At 37.3% G+C, this 22,474-nt stretch overlaps 1 protein-coding gene across 9 annotated transcripts in view; it reads left to right on the top strand.

Annotated features, from left to right (window-relative positions):
* Window positions 1-9,033: 9,033 nt before the first annotated feature.
* LOC108394304 (NEDD4-binding protein 2-like 2) overlaps window positions 9,034-22,474 on the top strand; it is a 96,278-nt gene continuing 82,837 nt past the window's right edge. For 2 of the 9 annotated variants that reach the window (XM_073229010.1, XM_073228999.1), the window contains exons 1-3: window positions 9,034-9,703; window positions 11,007-12,262; window positions 19,892-20,016. In XM_073229010.1, coding sequence (XP_073085111.1) covers window positions 11,007-12,262; window positions 19,892-20,016 — 1,381 coding nt within the window. In that variant the 5' untranslated portion in view covers window positions 9,034-9,703. Of the gene's footprint in view, window positions 9,704-9,737; window positions 10,221-11,006; window positions 12,263-19,891; window positions 20,017-22,474 lie in introns of those variants that run through there. The other 7 variants (XM_073229025.1, XM_037012454.2, XM_037012468.2 and 4 more) reach the window with 6 other exon arrangements.

Below are 22,474 nucleotides of genomic sequence, written 5' to 3'. Positions count from 1 at the left end.
ATGGAGACGTCCAAGAGACCACCAGATTGAATGTGTGAGTAGCCAATCCTGAAATGCTACTTGAGCTATCCCCCATCTCATCAGTGAGAGCCTTCAGAGAGGGTTCTTATAATTCCATGGGGATCAGTTCCTCTTTAACCTCCCTCCGTTTTTGATACCTGGCCAATCTGAAAGGAATCAAAATGAACTGGTAATAAGGGTGAGGTTTCAGAAACTGAAACAGCCTGTTACTGTAGGGTACCAACCTCAGTGAGAATGGCAGGAGGGAACCTCCCAGTCTTCAGGTCTAAGGCGTGACACCTGTGGTGGGCCCAGCATGAAAAGTTACATGAAAGCAAATAAGTGCAAGAACCCTAGAAGGAACTGCAGCAGAGGCACCGGCAGCATCTTACTGAGCGAAACACTGAGGATTCCAGTGGCTCCACATCCTCACCAATACTTGTTATGGTCAGTCTTTCACATTTTAAACATTTTAATAGATGTGTAGTAATGTATATAATTGTGCTTTAATTTTCACTTTCCTCATGACTAGTGATGTTGGGCATCTTTTCGTGTGCTTATTTGCCATCCACATCTCTTCTTTTGTGAAGTCTCTGTTCAAATTTTTGCCCATTAAAAAAATTATGTTCTATTATTACTGAGCTTAGAGGGTTCTTTATATTCTAGATACACATCCTTTAGCAGAGGTCTGCAATTCTTATGATATAGAAGTATTTTTTCCTTAGAAACTATCTAAATTTCCAACAGTAGGGAAATACTCGAGCATGCAATTATGTTATGGTATGGATAAGTATTTGACCATTAGCAATGTTTATGCTACATTGGTAATTGAAAGAAGTAAAATTTTTAAAAATTGTCTCCTCATTCTGTGATCCAGCTATGTAAAGAGAAGAAAAATATATAGAAAAACCTGAAAGGAAAGATAGCAAAATGTTTCTTTGGGCGGTAGGCTTATATATAATATTTGTAACATCTCCCTAGACTATTTTTGCCATTCTTTTTGGCCATCTAGGATCCAATCCCAGACTTTCCAATAGTATAGCCATCAAATGTGGAGAATAATAGCACATTGTATGCAGTCTTGGTGGGAGGAAGAACAGCACGGAAAGCTGGAGGGATTGGGTTTACCACTTTCCCTGTTCGGGACGGTCAGTGTATGGGCACATGGTCTTGGATTTGGGTAATCAAATGTTTCTCCCAGGATTCTGAATCTTGATGTAATGTCACAATGCTACGGGGAGTGTCAAAGATTCGCTGTAAGCAAATTCACTTCACTGCTAACAGGACGTTCCTGTTGATGTACTATTTCCTGTTCTCATGGTTCTTCCAGTGAACCATTCCTGAACAACCCTCTATCAGGTCATTCATTTTCACACTGGTCCCCAGCTGAACCTCGGTTCTGCATCATCTGATAGGCTTCCCATAGATTCCCTTCTGCTTAATCTAGTCAGAATTGGTGTCTAGGGCTAGCTCGAAGTTATATAACTTCTTTATCCTTCTATATTTTTACATTTTCTGTGATAACAATGCATCACTTTAATAAAGCAGAGGGGAAAAAGTTAAACAGGGACATTAACACCCACTTCCGCTCCACGCATACTGTCTTCTCAACAGTCTTAGACAATGACTGAGTGAAAAATAAATTCTGCTTTTTCATTTCTAGGTTCTAAAAAAAAAAAGGTCACTTCATGTAATGAAATGCCACTATTTTTCAGAATAAACTCCACCACATGATAACTACAAATATTTCTAACAGAAAAATCAATAGATCACATCACTGATGGAAAATTAGGGAAACCATAAAAGTCATATATGAGGTGTTATTGAAGCTGTATATTTTTTAAAAAGCAAATATATTGACCACTTCTTCTGAAAGATTGCCTACAAGGTATAATTTCCAATGACCTTGGCACTAAAGAGCCAAGAAAGATGTTTTTTTCTGCAACTTCTGATTAGGAGCGTAAATGGCTTCATGTACAGATCAATAAACATTTGTGGGAATTAATTGCATTCCATGAAATAAAACTGGAACATGGGGATTTTACTCACACACTTACTTTTTTTTTGCACAAGCCCCTGAAATTTCCCGTTTTAGATATAGAAATTACCAAATGCAGATTTTCTTTATGAATAGGATTAAAAAAAAAACAGGTGGCTTTACAGCAATCCAATTTTTCTTTCAGAAGAGCTTCCTTGGGGTTCAGTGAAAAGAACTGTTTATTCTTCCATCTTTCGGTATTGTTTTATTTGTGTGAAGTCTGCTATGCCATATCCTTTGTAAAGTTTTGTTTTTTCCGTAGAAGACTGACTGAAAGATGAGTGGGGGTAATAATGCCCATCACCGGAGCGTGTACTTTTACAAGATCGAATGGTGGACAAACTTGATATACTCTCTGGGCTCTGCTTTGGCCTAATTATACCTGTGTCATTAATACTCACTGCCTAAGTGCCACCCATGCTAGGGGAAACCTCTCTCCCTTGCTCCTCTGTTTAGGATTTATTCACACTGTCACTTTCAGGGACAAGTGCCCTTAAGCATAAAAAAAGGAAATAAATGTTTGATTCTTATTTACACAGTGCCTCCTAGTGTCACTTTGGGAGCAGTGCAATACAAGTCAGGCGGGACAGATGAATGGCGACTAAGCTCATGAGCCATTGTAAGTTGTCTGTAGTTCATCTTCAGTATAAACAATGTGACGTTAAAGTGTGTGTGTGTTAGTTTAAATCTACACCTTAACGGTGGTTTGTACCCTAATCAGGAATATATTTTCAGAGATGGTTAGTTAACATTTAATAAAAAGGCCACATTCCAGAGATGACTACTACGCTCACTTTAGCTCTGTTTACTTCTGATCAACACCAGAGATTTGTTAATTAGCATACTTGGTGCTAGACATGGATTATTGTCGATGAAATTAGTGATGTTTAAGATGTGTGTGTTTGATGTATAGAAAGATAGATATGATGAAATATGGAAATATAGAAACAGTTCTCACCCTTGATTAACAGGGTATCTTCTGGAGTGATGCAAAGTTTTACTCTGAAAATGTTTGTGTACAGTCACCAATTTGGAAGATTCCTGATGTCTGTAAAAAAGTAACTGAATTTGCCTCTATTGTCAGTTTCCACAAACTCTGGTTAGTACAGTTAAAGGACAAATTTGGGATTTCACTGAGTTTACAAAATAGGTTTATAATTGTTGTGACTTTGTTTTGTGGCAGTTTGCTAATAATTGTTTGTATGTGTAGCAGAAGTTAGTCTGAGATTTGCTTTCTTTATAACCTGGTAGCAAAGCTGTGGCAAGAAGCCCTATAGGGCCTAGTTGTGGTCCTAACTCTAAAGGTACAGCCAAGTTAACCAGTGAAGATACCACAGAAAGTGAGGAGAAACCAGGAGAAAATAATCCTATCAATTTTGAGTTTTTAACAGCCAGGGATGGAAAGGCTAAACCTAATAAGCACTGTATATGTGATATAAAGAAAGATGGTTCCAAAGAGTTGGTGAACTCTTTTTCTGCAAGCATGCATAATTTCAAGGCAAAAGAAAATAAGAGGGTCCTAAAGAAATCAGCACATGCCATAGAAAACATTCTAGTGGGCTAAGTATTTTTTTATTGCTGTATACAAAAGTTCAAAGATGATGCACACCAAGGGTAGTCCAGATTCATTAAAATATTAATTTGAAAATTAAAGTCCCACGTGGACAAAAAATATAAGGACAACAAAAGATGGCTAATTAAAGGATGTTCAGGGAAAGATCTAAGGAGACAGAAAGTACAACTCCTTAACTATTTTGTTTCTGTTATCTCCATCAAAGACTGATCTTTGACACTTAAACCTGATTAAAACATGACAAAAAAAGTTACAAACCAATATTACTTACAAACACCAATGCAAAAGTCCTAAATACAATACAGTGAACAATCTCCATTACATTACGAAAATAATGTATTATGAACAAATGGGATTTACATCAAGTATGAAAGTATGGTTCAATATTAGGAAATGCTAGTACTAATACAATTCACCATATTAAGATGTCTTGTTCCTGAAAAACACTTTAACAAAATTCAATACTTATCCTTAATAAAAATTCCTGAGAAAGTAAGAATGGATAGATACTTTCTAATATGATAATTTATAGTATTAAGTATTATCTTAAGGCCAGAATCTGATTTAATGGAGAAACACTAACAACATTTCCTCTAAAGCCAGGAACAAGGTAAGGATGACATTAGTGCCATTACTATATTATGCTAGAAGTATTAGACAATGCAACTGGGCAAGAGAAATCAATCAGAGGTATAAGAATTGAAAATGAAGAAGAAAACACAGCCTGTGTATACAGATGATATGACAGCATGCCTGTTAAACCCTAGAGAATCAATGCTAAAACTAACTCAAACAATAAAATAATTCACTAAGATAGTAGGATATGAAATTAATATGAAAAACAACTTAACTTACACAAATAACCAGTTAGAAGATCTCAGGGAAGAAAAAAACTCATTTACAATAGTACAAAAAGACCAAATATTTAGGAATAAACTTATTAAATGCTCAAAACCTATGTGAATGAAAACCATAAAATACTTCTGACACAAAAATTGATGCTAGCAAATGGAAAAATATCCATTTTCAGTTAGGATATATCAATTTTACCCTTGTATCAATTCTCCTGAAAGTAATTTGCAAATATAGTATAACCTCAATTTAAAAATACCAAAAAGCTTTTTCTTAGAAATAGGTAAGTTGACACTAGAATTTATATGGAAAAATAAAGACTTAAGAATGGCAAGGAAGTAAAGCCTATTGGGGGTTGGGGAAGGACCAAATAAGCCCTGTAAAATATACAGTTAAAATAGTGTAGTGCTGGTACATGAATAGACAGAAAGACCAATTGAATAAAATAGAAAATCCAGGCTTATGAGGATGTTTAATATACCATAAAATAGATATCTCAAGTCACTAGGGCAAAGGTGAACTGATTAAAAAATTAGGTTGGAAGCAAATTAGATATTCATTTCTTATGTGATATGTAAGTATAAACTTCAAATGGATTGGAGACCTAGCAGAAAGCATGAATGAATTCCTCTTAACCTGCATGTAGGTGAAGATTTTCTGGCTATGATTTAAAGTCCAGAGGAAATAAAGGAATAATGAGCTTTCCCCCAAAAAAATTGAAAATAAAAAACATTTACATGGGAAAAAATCCATGCATAATAAAAAAACCACATAAGTTAGGAGAAAGTATTGCAAGAAATATTTCAAATCAATTGCTAATATCCCAAATACACAAATATGTTTTTTAATTCAGTAAAAAAAATTTTTTTAATCCAATGAAATAATGAGCTGAAGACAGACAATACTCAAAAATGTACACAAACATAATAAAACAAATGTAAATTAAAGCTACATTAATATGTTTCTTACTCAGCACTGACAAATTTCTTACTCAGGATGTTGGCAAAAGTCCAGGTAAACTGGCACTTTCATATATTGGTGGGAATGCAAAATGATATAACCTCTATGGAAGAGAATTTGGCAATAGGTAGTACACGTGGATTTGCCCTTTGATTTAGTAATCCTACTTTTGGGAATTTACTCTAAAAAGAGACCTCCTGAAATATAAAATCACAAGGTTACTTATTGTAGCGTTATTTATAGTTGGAAAATACTGGGTGCTACCTAACACCCAAGCATCTGATTTTAAATGAATCAACCATGGTATATCCACATGATGGAGTACTATGCTGCTGTAAAAAGAATAAAGATCTCTGTAAATAGAAGGTATTGTTAACTGAGAAACACAAAACACAAAGCACCATGTATGGCATGTTCAACTTGGAGTAATAAAAAAAGACAAAATAAGAAAACACATTTATACTTATTTTTGCAAAAAAACCACAGGAAGGATATATCAGAAATAATAAAATCATACACATTTAATGGTAGTAGGAAAAAGGGTTCAAAGTATAGGGGAAAGAGTGATGTTTCTCTAATTGTACCTTTTGTATGGCTTAGACTTTTGGAAGCAGATTTTTTTATTCCAAAGTAAAATGAAATTATCAATAAAACAATCAATGGAAGAAAAACTAAAACTAAAAATAGAAGCAAATGAACTCAAGTGTATTTCAAATGACTAACATAAAACCCTCTGAAGTGGGATAGGGTGGGGTAAGAACTAGTCCAAGTAATTTTTGCATATACTATTTTGACTTTCAACCTTCAACCTAGGGAAGGACTACAAACAAGGCTTAAACCTTTTTAGGAGGTTTCCTTTTGTAATTATACGACTGTAGCAATTCTGAAACTATTTTATGTGCAAGGAAGGATTAGACAAATAAGTAAATGTTGTTGCTATTAGGAAACAAGGTTCTTAGTGCTGAAGGAGACTGGTACAAATAGGAAATGAGGAAAGCAACAAAGAACACTGGAATTGGATTTTAAGTATCAATATTCACGATTTCTTAAATGAAAAAAATTTATTCCCCTCCCCTCTCTCTGAAAAGGCCTAAAAGCAATAATACCACAGTGCCAAGAAGCACATTTAGTGCCAAGGTCTTAGCTTCTAATTACCATTTTTTAATCATCAAAAAAAAGAAACCAAGGCATTTAGAGAAATTGTTGATTCCAGGTCAGGAGTAATGAATGTACAAGATGAGCCTGGAAAATCTTACTGTGCCACAAGGTGAAGAAGTGCTCAATGTGCAGGTCAAAAGAAGCCAACCTGAATTTAGCCAAATATGATGATTTCAGTATTAAAATCAATAAGGATGGTGGAGAAGAAGCAAATCTCCCATGGAGAAGAATTCCAAATTAATTATGTAAATAGTCTAATGGAGAAGGGAGCATAGCAACCCACTCCAGAAATGTGTGCTGCGCACAGAGCCTTCCTTCCAAGGAGCACAATATTAAAAATGTGGGGAAAAAAGACTGACTTCACAATGGAGAAACCTGACAATTGCTTAGCCAGGTGATCAAGTTTAACATAAACAGTCATAAAGCAAGTGGGTAGCATGTAGCCTTGCTATGATGATGAAAATGACACTTCACTTCTGTGGTTTTCTGCTCAAACACCCATAACCCCTCAGGACAAAAACATCAGATACATTTCAAGAGAAGGGCATCCTACAAGATACTTGATCAGTATTCCTCAAAATTTTCAAGGTCATCCTGGTTAGCCAGAGACGGGTAAGATTCCTCAAGGGAGGAACAACCTAAGACAGGCACAGTCGCAGGGGGGCCATCAGGTGAGAATTTGGGGATCAACAGAGGTGAGGCTCAGAACCTCACCCCCCCTGCTTTGAGAGAGATCTTCTGCATCCGTGGATGTCTTGCTGCCCTTGTCTAGCCTGGATTAATACTTAGTCCATAGGCACACACCTGATCATCTACATTTGCCCTCTTACAGCACTAAACTATGTTTTCTACCTTTATCTTGCATCTACCTACCACTTCAGCATTTTATTAAAAATAAAAATAATAATAATAATAGGAGAAATGTGGGATCAACATATAAATCAAGTACAAAAATCAAACGAATATTCATATTTGACCTGATCATTTACAGGTCATAATGCATGATCAAAACCGAAAGTTTCTGTGATGAATGCCCTTGCACTGTTCACCATGTAAGAACTTATTCACTCTGTAAGAATTCGTTCACCATGTAAGAACTTGTTCGTTATGCTTCAGAAGATTGGAGACTGACGAGAATTAGGCTTGAGATGGATTAATGATTGTACATTGAGCGTTGACCCCCCTATACTGAATTTTATTGTTGTTAACAACCATTTGATCAATAAATATGAGAGATGCCCTCTCAAAAAAAAAAAAAATTTCAAGGTCATCAAAAGCAAGTAGAATCTTAGAAACGGTTCACAGGCAAGAGATGCCGAAGGAGAAACAACTACATGTAATACGGTATCCTGGAACAGAAAGGACATTAGATAAAGACTAAGTCCAAATAACTATGGACTGTAGTTAATATTAATGTATCAGTATTGATTCATTAATTTTAACAATGTACCGCAAATGTAAGAGGTTATTAATAGGGAAAGTTCTGTGTGGGGAGGATGGGGAGAGGGGCACAAGGGAACTGTATTATCCACTCAATTTTTCTGTGACTCTAAAACTGTTTTTAAAATAGTCTATTAAAGATAAACAATAAATAAATAAAGGACAGCAATGGATTATAACCTCTTAAACAAAAAGGAAAACAAATTCATACTAATGGTAAATAAATAAGAAGGGCTCTTCTTTATGGCAGCATAGGGACTAATAAGAAGCTAGGGGGGAAAAATCAACATTTTGTAACCATCATCAGAAAGGTTGTTTGCAGCAGAAATCATCAATGAAGGTTGAACCATAAGGTGGAGTTTGATTAGGAGCAAGATATTTGCTTGGTCTCCAAGTATCTCCTTACAGATTGCTTATTAGATGAAAGAGGGTAATTACATAGTGGAAAACCAGCCCAACATCTTGATAGGGTGATAAAGATTAATATTACCTTATAATGAACAGACATTCTGTGTCTTAGGACGTAATATCCTGAGAAGACTCACTTTCATTTATGTGCTTGTTTTAACCGACGGTGCATAAATTGAATCTAATCAGGAGGAAACATTAGACAGATGTCGATGTGGGAATTTCTTTTGAGGGAGATTCTTTGTAAGGGGATGGATTGCTTTGGTGAGCCCTTTTTTTTTTTTGGTCATAAGAATGTTAAATGCAAATATTCCAGACTGCAACTTTAACTATTATACTTATTTATAAAGAAATATTTATTTAGATATTAAGAGATTAGCAGTTTCCCTTGCGTGACAGGAAAGAATTCAAGGGAGGGAGAGGATCTAGAAAGAGTGGGGAGATGACAGGAAGAGAGAAGAGACTGAGCTGAGGATTGCCTGTTGTTCGGTTTGTATTTATTTCTAATCTAACAAACACATAGCACTTATTTTTACCAGGCGCTGTTTTAAGTGATTTTCACAAACTGACTTTTTAAATGTAAAAGCTCATAACGTCTTTATTTCCCAGAACAAAACAAAACGCAGATATGACACGAAACGGTTTTCTCATAGTATTTTTTATCTGTTATCAAGCCTCTGCTGCGTGATTCTCTCCTTCAGTAGAAGAACGTTAGCCTACAATTAGCGGTTTTGCGTCGAAAGGTGGGCAACCCCTTACCTGGCGACACCCCATGTTGAGTCCCCTTTGAAAAGCCTGGCTTCTTGTCTCCTGGAAAGCCTTAAAAGTATGCACTTGAGAGCAGTTTACGTATCTGTTTGGATGCCAGACACTCAAATTCTCTTTTCCTTTAGGGGTGAACCCCAGAGCAGCTCGCTGTAATTTTCAGCCTAAATTGACAGTTGTAATCAACCTCAACGCTGCAGATCTAAGAAGTAGTTCCGGTCCGCGTTTGTTGTCCGAGTGAGTATATCACGCAATGGATTCTGGGAGATCAAGTCCCCGAACACCGAGGTCTCCGGGCCCGGAACGCACGACTTCAATACCCACAATGCTGCGGCGGAACCGCGAGGCGGCCGCCATCTTGCGTACGGAGGCGGGGTTTGTTAGCCGGGTCCTGAGGGCTGGTCTCTGGGCTCCTCGGGTCTCCGTTCTTTCACTTTCCCAGGGGTTCGTGTCTCTCTGGGAGCAAATTTTGTCGGGAGGTAAAGGTCAATGCAGAGCTGTGGTGGAAGGTGAGTAAAGCCCCGTTCCAAGGGAGGGTGGGGTCCGCTGGTGACGTGCTTCGGCCTCTTCCTTCTTGCGTTAGTGACTCGGGTCCTCGCCGCCGCACGGCTGCCCCGTTTCGCCGTGAGTGTAGACGCGCGGAGTGAGCCTTCGCAGGCCCCGAGATCGCTTAGATTCCTGGACGGACCAAACGTGCCGTTGGTGGGGCGGAGAGAACTGGGTGACGCACTTGGGCCCCGGCTGCCCTCCTTGGAGGTCAGGAGGCCACGGGGCCCAGGTCGCGTCTAGTGCACGCGGTTGACGAGCCCCCTCGCTCGGCCGTGGGACTTTTCTGGTATTTCGAATGGGGAAACGAGAAGCCGAGCGGTGGTCGGAGACGGGGGCCGCGGCCGAGGAGACGGCCTTCTGCACAGCCGCGTCCTCCGCCAGCCTCTCTGGGCCCAGCCGTAGCATTTTCTCTAATTCATCTCCTCTGCCCTTTCCTTTTGCTCTCGTGTTCGCGGAACAGGGCAGAATAAAGAAACAGTGAGTAAAGCAGGCTTTTGGATTGTACTCCGAGAGGGTCCCTCGGAAATTTCAAGGGAAGCACATTTATCTTTGAGATAGGCCAGCCGTGTGGAAAAGAGGAGCCCCTTGATTTTGGGAGTTGCCAGATTTATCATCTGAGCAGAAAATGATAGTTTGTGTCATTCTCAGTGCAACTAAGGTTACCCTTTTTTTCTTTTTTCTTTTAAATGGACGTAGTATACACCCCTTTGGAAGCCACCTTTACACTAGTTTCAGGAATAGGGCTCATAATGACTGGTATTTTAGCGAGTCGAACGTTTGCTAAGGAGATGTGGTTGTCTGAGGTTTGGGACCTGGATCCGTTTATTCCTAAAAACATTGTGGTTTTAAAAAGGAAGACGTTTGTGATGCAGTTTGTCACAACCAGTTTTTGTATGTGTCAGTTTGGCCGATTTACTCTCCTTAGTACACGACTGTGTTACAGTACTGACTAAACTTTCCAAAGTTACTTAAATTCCGTAAGTACTCTAAATTCAGAAATGCATTAAAGGTGATATATATGTATATAAAAAGGATATTTACTTACCTCCAATGAGATCCCTCCCTTAAATTATTATAACAATATTTAAATAGTAGTGGTTATAAAATTACCATTTTATAATTTTTTTATTTTGGGGAAATGTTACCATTAAGGGCTTATGTCACAAATTTAAATGTCTTTTTTGATTTTCTGGTTTCTGGGGAAACTTTTGTCTAGAGTTTTAAAATAGTAGTTATTAATTGTATGATTTATTTGCTCTTCAGATGCCTTATGATGAAATTGAAGCCAGATCCTTGGAACGTGGTGAAGAACTAGCACATGAACCGTGCTATAAAAAATTGAAGTCAACTGAAGAAGCTTATGTTTTTCCCCATCATCGAGGTGCTAATTTCCACAGAATCCAAGAGAAAACTGGAAATGACTGGGTCCCTGTGACCACCCTTGGTGTCAGAGGACAGAGGTGTCCTCAGGAGGACAAAACCAAAACTACAGATTTGCTGAAACCCGTGCATAATGAGATGCCTGGTAATAGACCAGATGCTGTTAAATCCATTGATTCACAGGTTTTACAGGGTGCACGTCCTCCATTGGTATCCACCAATGATGAGATATACAGCACAAGTAAAGCATTTATAGGACCCATTTATAAACCCCCTGAGAAAAAGAAATGTGAACGTAGGAATCAGGTAAAGACTACCAATGGTATAGATGGCAAAGGAGGACAAGAAAAGAAACAGAAATTAAACTCCAAAAAATTAGAGCTTGACAATGAATTATCCCAGTTTTACAAAGAAATCGAAGAGCTTGAAAATGAAAAAGATGATTTGGAAGGCAGCTGTAGGGAACCCAAGCCCTTTGAGGAACAACTTACTACATACTATCAAGGCCATGATAATGATCCGTTAAGATCTGAAGAAGAAAATAACAGAGATCTCCGTGATGTCCTTCAGTCACATTGTCGTTATCAGCAGTATGAAGGGAATGAGCTAAGCGAATATTCTTGTAATGGACAAGTACTACCTACATTTTATGATGATTCATTTACTTCCTTCAGGCCTGAATGGCAGTCAGTGCATTCTTTCATAGTGCCCCAAGGTCCTCCTCTTCCAAGTTTTAACTATCTTTTAAATACTCAAAGATTCAATGTTCCACCAAATACATCATTAAATATTTGCCATGCCCAAGATGGCTCTCTGATACGAAATGGATCTTTTGCAGATAGTTGTCATGTTAACTGGAATTGTCTGGCTTTGGATCAGCACAATGAATATATTGTCTGTGGGGAGAATACCAGTAGCGATCATTCCTCAAGAAATGGCCACGGAGTGCAAGGTGGATATGCCAGTAATGGTTTCTGTGAAACCAGAGAAGGATGCTGGGAAGATCCTTCTATGTACAAGCATAATGTAACAGACAGATTTATGAACCAGCAATTTCAAGAAGAAAATTTCAATAAATTGCAGAAGTTACTTATTCTTTTAAGAGGCTTGCCCGGTTCTGGGAAAACAACATTGTCTCGGTAAGTAAAGGATACCAAGTAAATACTTGGTACTCATTACTTACAAATCATAAATAATAGTTGTAGTCAAGAACAAACGCGTTCATATTTCTAGTAGAAAATCTTTTATTACACTTGCGAATGACATCTGACATGTAAGAATTGACTTACATGTTCATATTAAGATTCTGCTAGTGCGGGGGGTCGTTAAAAATAGATAAACCATGTATAATTAGACCGCCAGTGAAAGTAAATGCTATTTGAGAACTGTGCTGGCCTTCCCTTCTAAGCAATTCAAGAAGAGTTGGACTCAAGGTTAGAAGATTTGGGCTTTGACTCAGTTATTTCAGTTTATGAGCTTGGACATTTTTGCTGTCTGTTAATACCTGTTTTTCTAGAATTATTGTGAGGAGTAAATGAGATGATACAGGAAAAGGAATTTTGAGTGTGTTTATACCATTGATTGGCAGAAGGAACCCTTTTTTGGTTTCTTTAAGGAGTTTAAAGTGACCAGTATCTGAGTTAATGGAGTTAGAGCAGGTAATATTTTATCATATGACAAAATGTTTTTTAAAAAAGCATATTGACCGTCACCATAGTAAGATGCTATAGAATCACCACTCTGTGTTATACTGCCTTCCCCGGGGTATGTGGTGGGGACTTGATAATGGAAGGAGTCTAGTAACCATAATGTTGCTCATGTAATTGTATATTCATGATACCAAAATAAAAAAACAACAAAAAAAGTATTGATACACTTGAATACATTTGCATAGTTGTGAAAAATAGTGAAAAGAAAATAACACAAATTCTTTGCAGTTTATATAGGGAAAAGGAATGTTATATCTTTAAGGGATAAAGACAAAAAAGTTACTGGAACCATTTTGTAAATGTTTTATATTTACTTGAAAGGCAAGCTAAACAATCTAAAGTTTCTTCAGAAGTAAGAAATTAGAGGAATATTGAATTTATGATTTTGACATTTCAAGCTAGATTGTAAACTGTGATCTTTGTAATGAATTTAAATTTAGTCCTTTGCATTTTGATTCCTCTTACTGTAATGAAGATTTTATAGAGAAGATGAAATTTCAGCTCTTTAGAAAGAATAGAAATTAGAAGTGCAGTTGCACGAATATGGGCAGCCTTCTAGATTTAGGATACAATACCAGAGAAAAGAAATAGCTGAAATTTGGAAATTGGCTGAAGGCGTCTTCTAGCCAGGGCCACCTGACTAAGAGTGGGTATAGAATAAACAGGAAAGATTAGGTTTGGGACAATATATTGGAGTATGCTGAAACTGAAGGTGAATAAAGTAGTGGTAATTCAGTAAAATTTCAAGGAGACGTAATTCTAGTGGGAGATGACAGGTGACTATATATGTGTGTATTTATTTGGGGAATTAAATGTATGATATAAGAGTGAAAGAGCAACTACCATCTGGGTCATAATTTACTGACATCTGACATGTAAGTACTTCGTATGTGAAAATCTTATAAGATGGGTTGTATTATTTCCATTTTACAAAAGGAGCAGAGACTGAAGAGAGTAAGTTCAGGTTAAGTAAGGGACGTGGGAGAAGTTACAGGAAGGTACAAGAATTGGTAATTGATCAGACTTGGGGTATAAATGATACTGTGTTTCTTCCCTGCTTCTTCACTTTAAAATCAGTTGCACTGGTGGCCTTATACCTGACTGGTGATGTCCAGGAACTTGTTTAAAGAAGCAGTAATCTCTCTTTGGGTCGACACTTTTTGAATGAATTAAAATTGGTGGCTTGGTATTGGATATAAAACTACATATTCCCTGGTGAGGAATGGCTTCATATAAAAGTTAGCTTTCTAAATGAGTTTTGAAAAGAAAGTTGTAAAGATTTGGTAGATCAGAGTTGAGCTGATTTGGGGCACTAAATTAAAAGCACTGTTTCGTATTGTTATGGGTAATGAGTACAGGGAGTTAGGTAAAGTTCAAATTCTTTTAAGGTACTATTCAAGTCCTCCTTTTCCGTAATTTTGTCCTTCCACACCTCTACGTTTTTATATCCTTCCACACCTAAAATATATCCTTTCATTGTTCTCAGGACTTTTCTTATTCAAAGGTTCTCTTAACTGCCTCTACTTTTGAGGTTTTGGCTTATCATCTCAGTCCTCAGTAGTCCTTCAGAACTCATGTAATATCTGCCCTTACCCCTCTTTGCATTTAGCATAAGCTACTACACAAGACAGCATTATCTTTTTATTTATTGGTAACTGATCAAAGCCAATTTGGTTATAAGTGAGGGAGGCTTGGTTGTTTACCCTTAACTGGGCTAACAAATTTTAATGACATGAGCCTTGGATTAAATGCTAACACAAGTACAGACTTTAAATATTTATGAGTAAGCTTGTACAAAACTTTGCAGGTATGATAAAGTGCCAGGCCTTCGTCCTTTTAGACAAACTGACAGCACTTTGATAAAAGGTTCATTTGAGGCAGAATTCAGAAATATTCTGGAGTAGAATTTTGTTACTGTTGTACTCTGAATCAGCCAAACAGAATCCTCTGACTCAATAGCTGGACACAGGACCACTTAGGGATCAAGCCTTGGGTGTCATTCCCAGGGGTGTGAACTGTAGATTTTGCTAGATTCTTCTACCCTATTCATGCAAGGAGGAGGGGTGACTCTAAAATATCTTAGCTAATCCACATTTCTTATACTGTGCTGATTTCACTGATGAGAGAGAGTGTATTTTCAGAAATAAGCCACTAATTTATTCTGTTATCAAAATGTCTGGAGTTGATCAGAAATAAAAGATAGTTGAAGCACTTGTCAGTGTGGAAAGAAGATGCTACACTGCTGGTTTTGGAAGATGGAGAAAGGGACAGCGAAGGTAAGCAGGTGGCCTTTAGAAACGGAAAAAGGCAAGGAAACATTCCCGGTTAGAGCCTCTGGGAGGAATGCCAGCCTGCCCACAGTGACGTGTCAGAGCAGCGAAACTGATTCCTGCTTTCTGAACTTCAGAACTGTTCTGTGTTTTTTAAGCCACCAAGTTTGTTGTGATTTGTTAGAGCCGCCATAGGAAAATACAGTTTGAAAAGAAGTGAGAAAAAATTTTTCCCCTCTCTTCCTGCTTTTGGAGGAGATCTCAGTTTAAACTCCTGAGGGAAGATTGACCTTTTCTTATATAGGTCCTGTAAGAATATAGTAATTTATCCTCCATTTGCCCCATGGTCCCAAGCACAGAAGACGGTGAGAATTATGCCTGGGCTTGCCTGGGGCTTGACTGGGCTCACCCCGCCTTGTCTCTAAACATCCCGACCCTCCCCCAAAGCAACAGGCCGAGCGGATCCGCCACAATAAAAGGCACCACGCTGCTGCCCTCTCTCTCTGTCTCTCTCTCTCTGTCTGTCTCTCTGCTGCCCTCTCTGCTCTCTGCCTGTCTGTCCCCCTGCTCTCCCTGCACTCTCTCCCCCTCTCTCTCTCTTTCTCTCTCTCTCTCTCCCCACCCCTGTCTGGGGGCAGCCACTTTCTCCTTCAGATAATAAAATCTCTTGGGTGGGCCCGTGTCTCCTGAGTCGTTCTGGGTAAGGAGGGTCGCGGCGAGATACCCTTTCAGGTCCCTATTCTTAGTTCACGCAGTGTGTAGAGAGTGAAGTGCCCTAGTAAAGTGGTCTTGGGCTAAGGGTGTGCAAGGTCACTCAGTCAATAAGGAAGTAAAGGTTTCATGTGGCTTTTTTTGGAAAAATCACTTCTATTTTGAACACAAATGGATGAATTAAAATAATGTTGTACAGTTCTTAGAAATGTAAGAAACAAACTGTGAAAGTTAATTCTGTCATTGTAGGCTGTTTTGGGGACTAGGGTTCTGAAAGCAGGGTTTAAAGAAAAGGATTCATTTGTTCCTTTCTTCAGTGGAAAGTTATAAGCACAGAGAACATTAATTATATAAGGCTGTGTGACAGATTATACTAAAACTGAGTTGGTAGAGCAACAAATAATTATTGTCTGACAGTTTCTGAAGGACAGAAATCCAGGTGCAGCTATCTGGGTGCCTGTGGTCCAGAGTCCCCCAAAATGCTGTGATCAAGATGTTGGCTTGGCTTGGGGAGGATCTGCTTGGAAGAGTTCTCATGAGATTATTGACAAGACTCAGTTCCTTTAAGCTATTTGACTGACGGCCTCAGTTCCTTGTGGCTGTAGACTGGAGAGCTCCCTCAGTTGTCTGCTACTTGGGCTTCTCTCCATTCACAGCATGATGAGAGAAAATGAGCCAGCCCTGAGCCCAAGACAGAAGCCACTGTTTTCCTGTAATCTAATCTTGAAAGTGGCATTCCATCGCCTCTGCCATATTGTTAGTTTAGAAGCTAGTTACTGACTCCAGCCTACACTCAAGGGTTGGGGATTATTCATGCATCATTGAAGGCCATCAACTTGGGCTTTCCTGTCACTATTTCCGTAACTCTGGTAGCCTGATTTCTGAAACTATTTTCTGGTTTTGTTTAATATCAAATTTGCAAGGTTGTTGTGAGAATTAAGTGAGGTCATACATGTATATAAAATGCTTGGCATGTAATAGATTCTCAGAAAGATAGCTGCCTTGAAAAAATACAAATCAAGTGGCTAGTGACCCCACATCTGATTTTTTTATAAATTAGATCCTTGATTTTTCAGAGTTGTAAATTTGGACACTCTGAGAATCCATTTTAGTACCTGACTTTTAACTTACTAATATAATCTGACTATAAAAATTTTGAAAATACTAATATATTTAAATAATTATTTTTGGTTCAAATGGTTGGTATAATATGGGATATGTCCACATTAATGTAGGTATTTTAATGTAAGTCCCAGAAATAAAGATTCACAGTTTGAGATAATTCAGGGAATTTAAAAAAGATGTATGAGCAGTCTGGGAGGTAAAAGTCTCTCCAAGCTAAAATTATTTGCTATAATTATGATTTACATATTTAAATATTCTTCATAGAAGTTTATTCATGTTTAAGACTGACTTGGTTTAATGATGTGAATTGATTTACTGTCTCCTCTCCCCCCTTTTTCTTATTTGGAAGTGTTTAAAACATTTATTGGATATAAAACCTACTGTACTCTGTAGCATGGTATTAACATATGAAAATTCACCTGCTGATAAAGTAATAGGGAAAAATGTAACATGGGGTATCTAGGAAAGGTGGTGTCAGTTTTCTGGTACTGTTGAATATAATTACATATCATGTAGTTTATTAGGATCAAAATCATTGACTGAGCTTTGGTTTGGAAAGCTAATATTGGGGCATTTTTATAGTCTGTATTATCTGTATGAGCAAATAAGGTGCCAAATAATGTTAAATAGTATATTTTGGAAAAATCATGGCAGCTTAAAAAATATATCTAATCCACCCCTCCAAACAGAAAATAAACAACTTAAATCATCTATTTTCACTTGGTTTGTTTATTGTAATTTGAACTATAGTTCTGTAAGTAGAAATGCATATTTTAAATTTGTAAGATTTCTGTTTTGATATATGTGATTTTATTTTTATTATAAAATATAGGGGCATACTTTGCTATATTATGCATCATTTTGTTGCACTTCACAGATAATGTGTTTTTAACAGATGGTTTGTGCAACCCTGTGTCAAGCCAAGTCTCCATGCCATTTTTCCAAAAGCATTTGCTCACTTTGTATCTCTGTCATGTTTTGGTAATTCTTGCAGTATTTCAAACTTTCTCATTTTTTACCTGTTAGTTACAATCTGTGATCAGTTATCTTTGATATTACTAATGTAATTGTTTTGGGGTGCCACGAACCATACCTGTATGAGATGGTGAACTTAGTTGTTAAACCTTGAGTGTATTCTGAATGTTCCACCCAACCGGCAGCTTCCCCTCCCCTCTCCTGGGGTCATGATATTCACCGAGACTTACCAATATTGAAATTAGGCTAGTTAATAGCCATACAGTGGCCTCTAAAGTGTCCAGGTAAGAGGAATAACCACACATCTCTCACTCCAAATCAAAAGCTAGAAAATATTAAACTTAGTTAACAAGGAATGTTGAAGCCCAGATAGGCCAAAGCTAAACCTCTTGCACCAAACAGCCAAGTTGTGAGTGTAAAGGAAAACTTCTTGAAGGAAATTAAGAGTGCTACTCCAGTACATGAATTACAAGAAAGTGAAATAAGCCTTGTTGCTGATATGGAGCAAGTTTTAGCAGTCAGGATAGAAGATCATAGTAGCCACAACATTCCCTTCATTTGGGTCTAACCCTTTGAAGGCCCTAACTCTTCAGTTCTGCAAAGGCTGAGAGAGGTGAAGATGCTGCAGAAGAAAAGTTAGAAGCTAGAAGAGATTGGCTCATGAGGTTTAAGGAAAGATGTTGTTCTCATAACAAAGAAGTACAAGGTAGGCAGCAAGTGCTGGTGGAGAAGCTGCATCAAGTTATCCACAAAGTATAGCTAAGAATTCATAAAAATGACTGCACTAAACAACAGATATTCAATGTTGGCAGAACAGCCTTCTGTTGGAAGAATATGCCATCCAAGACTTTCATAGCTAGAGAGGAGAAGTCAATACCTGGCTTCAGAAGATAGGCTAACTCTCTTTTTAGGGCCTAATGAAGCCAATGCTCATTGACCATTTGAAAAATCCTGGGCCCTTATGAATTATCTACTCTGCCTGTGTTGTATAAATGGAACAGCAGAGCCTGGATGGCAGCACATCTGTTTACAACATGGGTTACTGTACAGTTAAGCCCACTGTTGAGACATATGGCTCAGAAAAAAAGATTCCTTTTACTACTGCTCGATGACAGTGCACTGGGTCACCTAAAAGCTCCGGTGAAGATGTACAATGAGATGGATGTTGCCCTCATGCCTGCTAACACAACATCCATTCTGTGGCCCCAAATCATTCTCTTACTGTGTTTTTTCTTTTTTCTTACCACACCTCCCAGTCTTTCATGAGTCATTAGTTAGGAAATTCTGTGACACTAAATGCTTATTAATCTTACTGTACTTAGAAATTTAGGGTAGTATCACATTGTGAGAACAAAGCTTGGTAATCATTGGCTTGTTCTGAGATTGTGTTCTTAGAGTTTAATAATTTACTTCATTTAGTAATTTAATCTCTTAAAAATTTTAAAGTTTGATTGTACTTTAGAGGATTACAGGTTATTTCACAACCTTAAGCCTCAGGCTATTTCTGACTCCCACTTCTAGGTCATATGTTTTATGCTTCATGGAAATGACTTTGTCAAAGCTATCTTGAGTCAAATAGAGTTCTCCCCAGATGAATTGCTGGCTTCAGTTGAGTTGCCTTTTTGGTTACCTGTTGCACTAAATTTAGGCAATTTTAGACACCAAATACAAATTCACTAAAATTAAAACCTGGATGACAGTTGACATGATTTTGGGATCTGTTGAAGAGTGTTTTCAAAAGTTGCAGTACAGATGCTGCTTTAAAAGTTTTTGTTACGGGCTATAATTATGTACATTTAAGTGTGAAGTGATATTTGAAATCTGAAAGTTTTTTAAGGTTCAGCTCCTATACTGTTCTGTTCACAGGATATTTACAAGTAAGTACCAGAAATTCATTTAATGAAACCTTCCCTGTGTGGCTTATTTTGATGGTTACAGATTTTACAAATAGCACCTTTATGATTTCTTTTATTAACAGAATTCTGCTTGGTCAGAGTCGTGATGGCATTGTGTTCAGCACTGATGACTATTTTCACCATCAAGATGGGTACAGGTATAATGTTGATCAACTTGGCGATGCCCATGACTGGAACCAGAGCAGAGGTTTGTTGTTGGCCAAGTCTCCTGGGATAGAATATTTGACTAGGAGTCAGAAGACCTGAGTTTTTATTCTTGTCATGACATTTACTAGCTGAACGACTTTGGCAAGCCAGTAAACAGCTTTGAGACCCAATTTTTTCATCTATTAGAAGTGGTGATAATTATACTTGCCTTACCTGATCAAGGTTGTTGTGAAAATGAGGGCATTTAGAGTATTTTGCAAACTGTAAATAGTGCCTCAATATAAGCTGGTAAAATAGGCGTGTGGAGTATTTTGATAGGCTTATATTAAATTCAGAGAACTCTGTTAGTACCTTATGTGTTCTCAAAAGTTATTTCTCTCAGAGTAATGGTAATGTTTTCTAAGGCTTACAATGCCTGTGAATACTACAAATCTTTCTCACTGATACTACTCTACAAAATCTACTTAATGTATTTTTAGAGGCACATGGGTCAGTTTCTTTTCATTTTGCAATTGTAGTTCTTAACCTTGCCAGCACATTTCAATCACTTGGATACTTTTTTTTAAAAAATGTATGCCTGAGGCTTCACCCCCCCAGAAATTCTGGTTTAGTTTATCCAAGTATTAGTATTTATTTATTTTTTTTTTCCATGGTAAACAATTTATTTTTCTACCTTACTTGCTTACAGGGGGGGCAAAAATAAAACGTCATTAGGGAGAAGCACAGATGAACTATTTATAGAGATGAAGAAAATTCACAATGTCTAAAATGTCTAAAAATGTCTATGAGACAAGCATACCAGGACAGTTCACTGAAACAAAGCAATTCACAGCAGAACAAAATAAAGAGGGGAAAAACATCATATAGATTTTAAAAAATTTCACTCATGAAAAAGCTTGTGGGAAATAAAAGGATTTGGAATTACAATACCATCATTATTCAATTTGGGCAGTAATGTTAGTAAAGTACTAATACTAGTATTAGTATTTTTTTTTTAGAGTTAGCTGGATATTCTAATGTTACAGTTAGGATTGGAAATGGTTGTTCTAGAACTATGTGAGTAAATGCTTATGCTGCAGTTTAAAAAGGTGAATAATGCAGATTGTTATAATGATGAAAAATTTTAGACCTAGAGTGGAGAGATCACAGTGAACCCCGTGCAACCAGTGCTCAGAATTATCATCAGCTATCAAGCTTTTGCTTACTGGTTTTATCCTTTTTGTTTTCACTCCCCACCTTTTTAATTTACTGAATATTTTTAAGTGAATTCTAGATATCATACTTCATGCATTTCAAATTACCTTCTTTATCATATTTAATTTCAGTGCTATCATCGCATATAAAAAAATTCCTTGACATGTACTACCCGGTCTGTAATCACATTTCCCTTATTGTCTTAAATATTTCTTTACAGTTGTTTTGTTTGAATCAGGATCCAAAGTCCTCACAGTACAGTTGGTTTTATGTTTCTTTTAATTACATCACTCTATAGCAATTTTCACTCTCGTTGCCCTCATACCATAAACTTGTTGCAGAAACTTGGTGGTTTGCCCTATGGAATGTCCCACATCCTGTAGTTGTGTGTTTGCTTCCTTGTGGTCACCATTTAACTTGTTCTTCTTTCTATTTTCTTAAATGGAAGTTAGCTCTAGACTGGAGAATATATTAGGTTCAACTTTTTTTTGGTAAGCATATGTGTAGTGGTCCCATTTTTAGTGTTACAAAGATTGACCTTAGCTCCGAAGGGACAGCCTACTCCCTCCATTGTCAAGTCCCCCATCAACCTTCTATCTGTTGAGTAAATTGTTTCCTGAATCAGTTCATTAAGGGTTGCAAAATGGTGGTTTTCTAGGTCTGTCATTCCTTTCAGGTTTAGTAACTAGAATTCTTCTAAAATGAAAAACTTCCACTCACTTAGAACTAGCCAGCAGGGTTACCCTAAAGTACAGTATGTACAGGAAAAACACAATAATATTTTCAGTTGTCAATTTTCAGAGTAAGAAATTTCAGTGAGGATATTTTTGAGTAAAAAAATTTAAATATCAAATAAGTTTGATTGTAAGGCTATTTCCTAATATTGGTTCTATGACATTCTAGGATTTCTTCAAACATATTAGTGAGTGGCATAAAAATCTCAAAAAAATTAATTCTTCTTGATTATTTAAAAATGCCACACAGCATTACTGCCCAGTGATGGTATTGTAATTCCAAATTGTTTTGAGTTATTGGCCTCAGGTTAAGGGGAACAGGTGCTAGGTGGAATGAGTAAAGACACTGAACAGAGCCAATATATCTTTGGTGGACTGTGAAGTTAGTTTGTGTGGGACACTTTCTCTTTGCAGTACTCGTCTAGAATATTTCATTAAAATGTTTATGCCATGTGACTTAGACTTGCTGAACAGAATATGGAGTCTAGATGAACTGTTTTATTATTAGTACAATATGGACTTTTTCATGGTAATTTTTACCTTTTCCAAGGTAGTGATAGCTGGTGGACA

Source organism: Manis javanica, chromosome 1 (genome assembly GCF_040802235.1).
Source record: "Manis javanica isolate MJ-LG chromosome 1, MJ_LKY, whole genome shotgun sequence".
NCBI classification, from domain to species: Eukaryota; Metazoa; Chordata; class Mammalia; order Pholidota; family Manidae; genus Manis; species Manis javanica.
The sequence above is the reverse complement of the archived record's forward strand: the minus strand, read 5'-3'. Positions and strand labels throughout refer to the sequence as shown.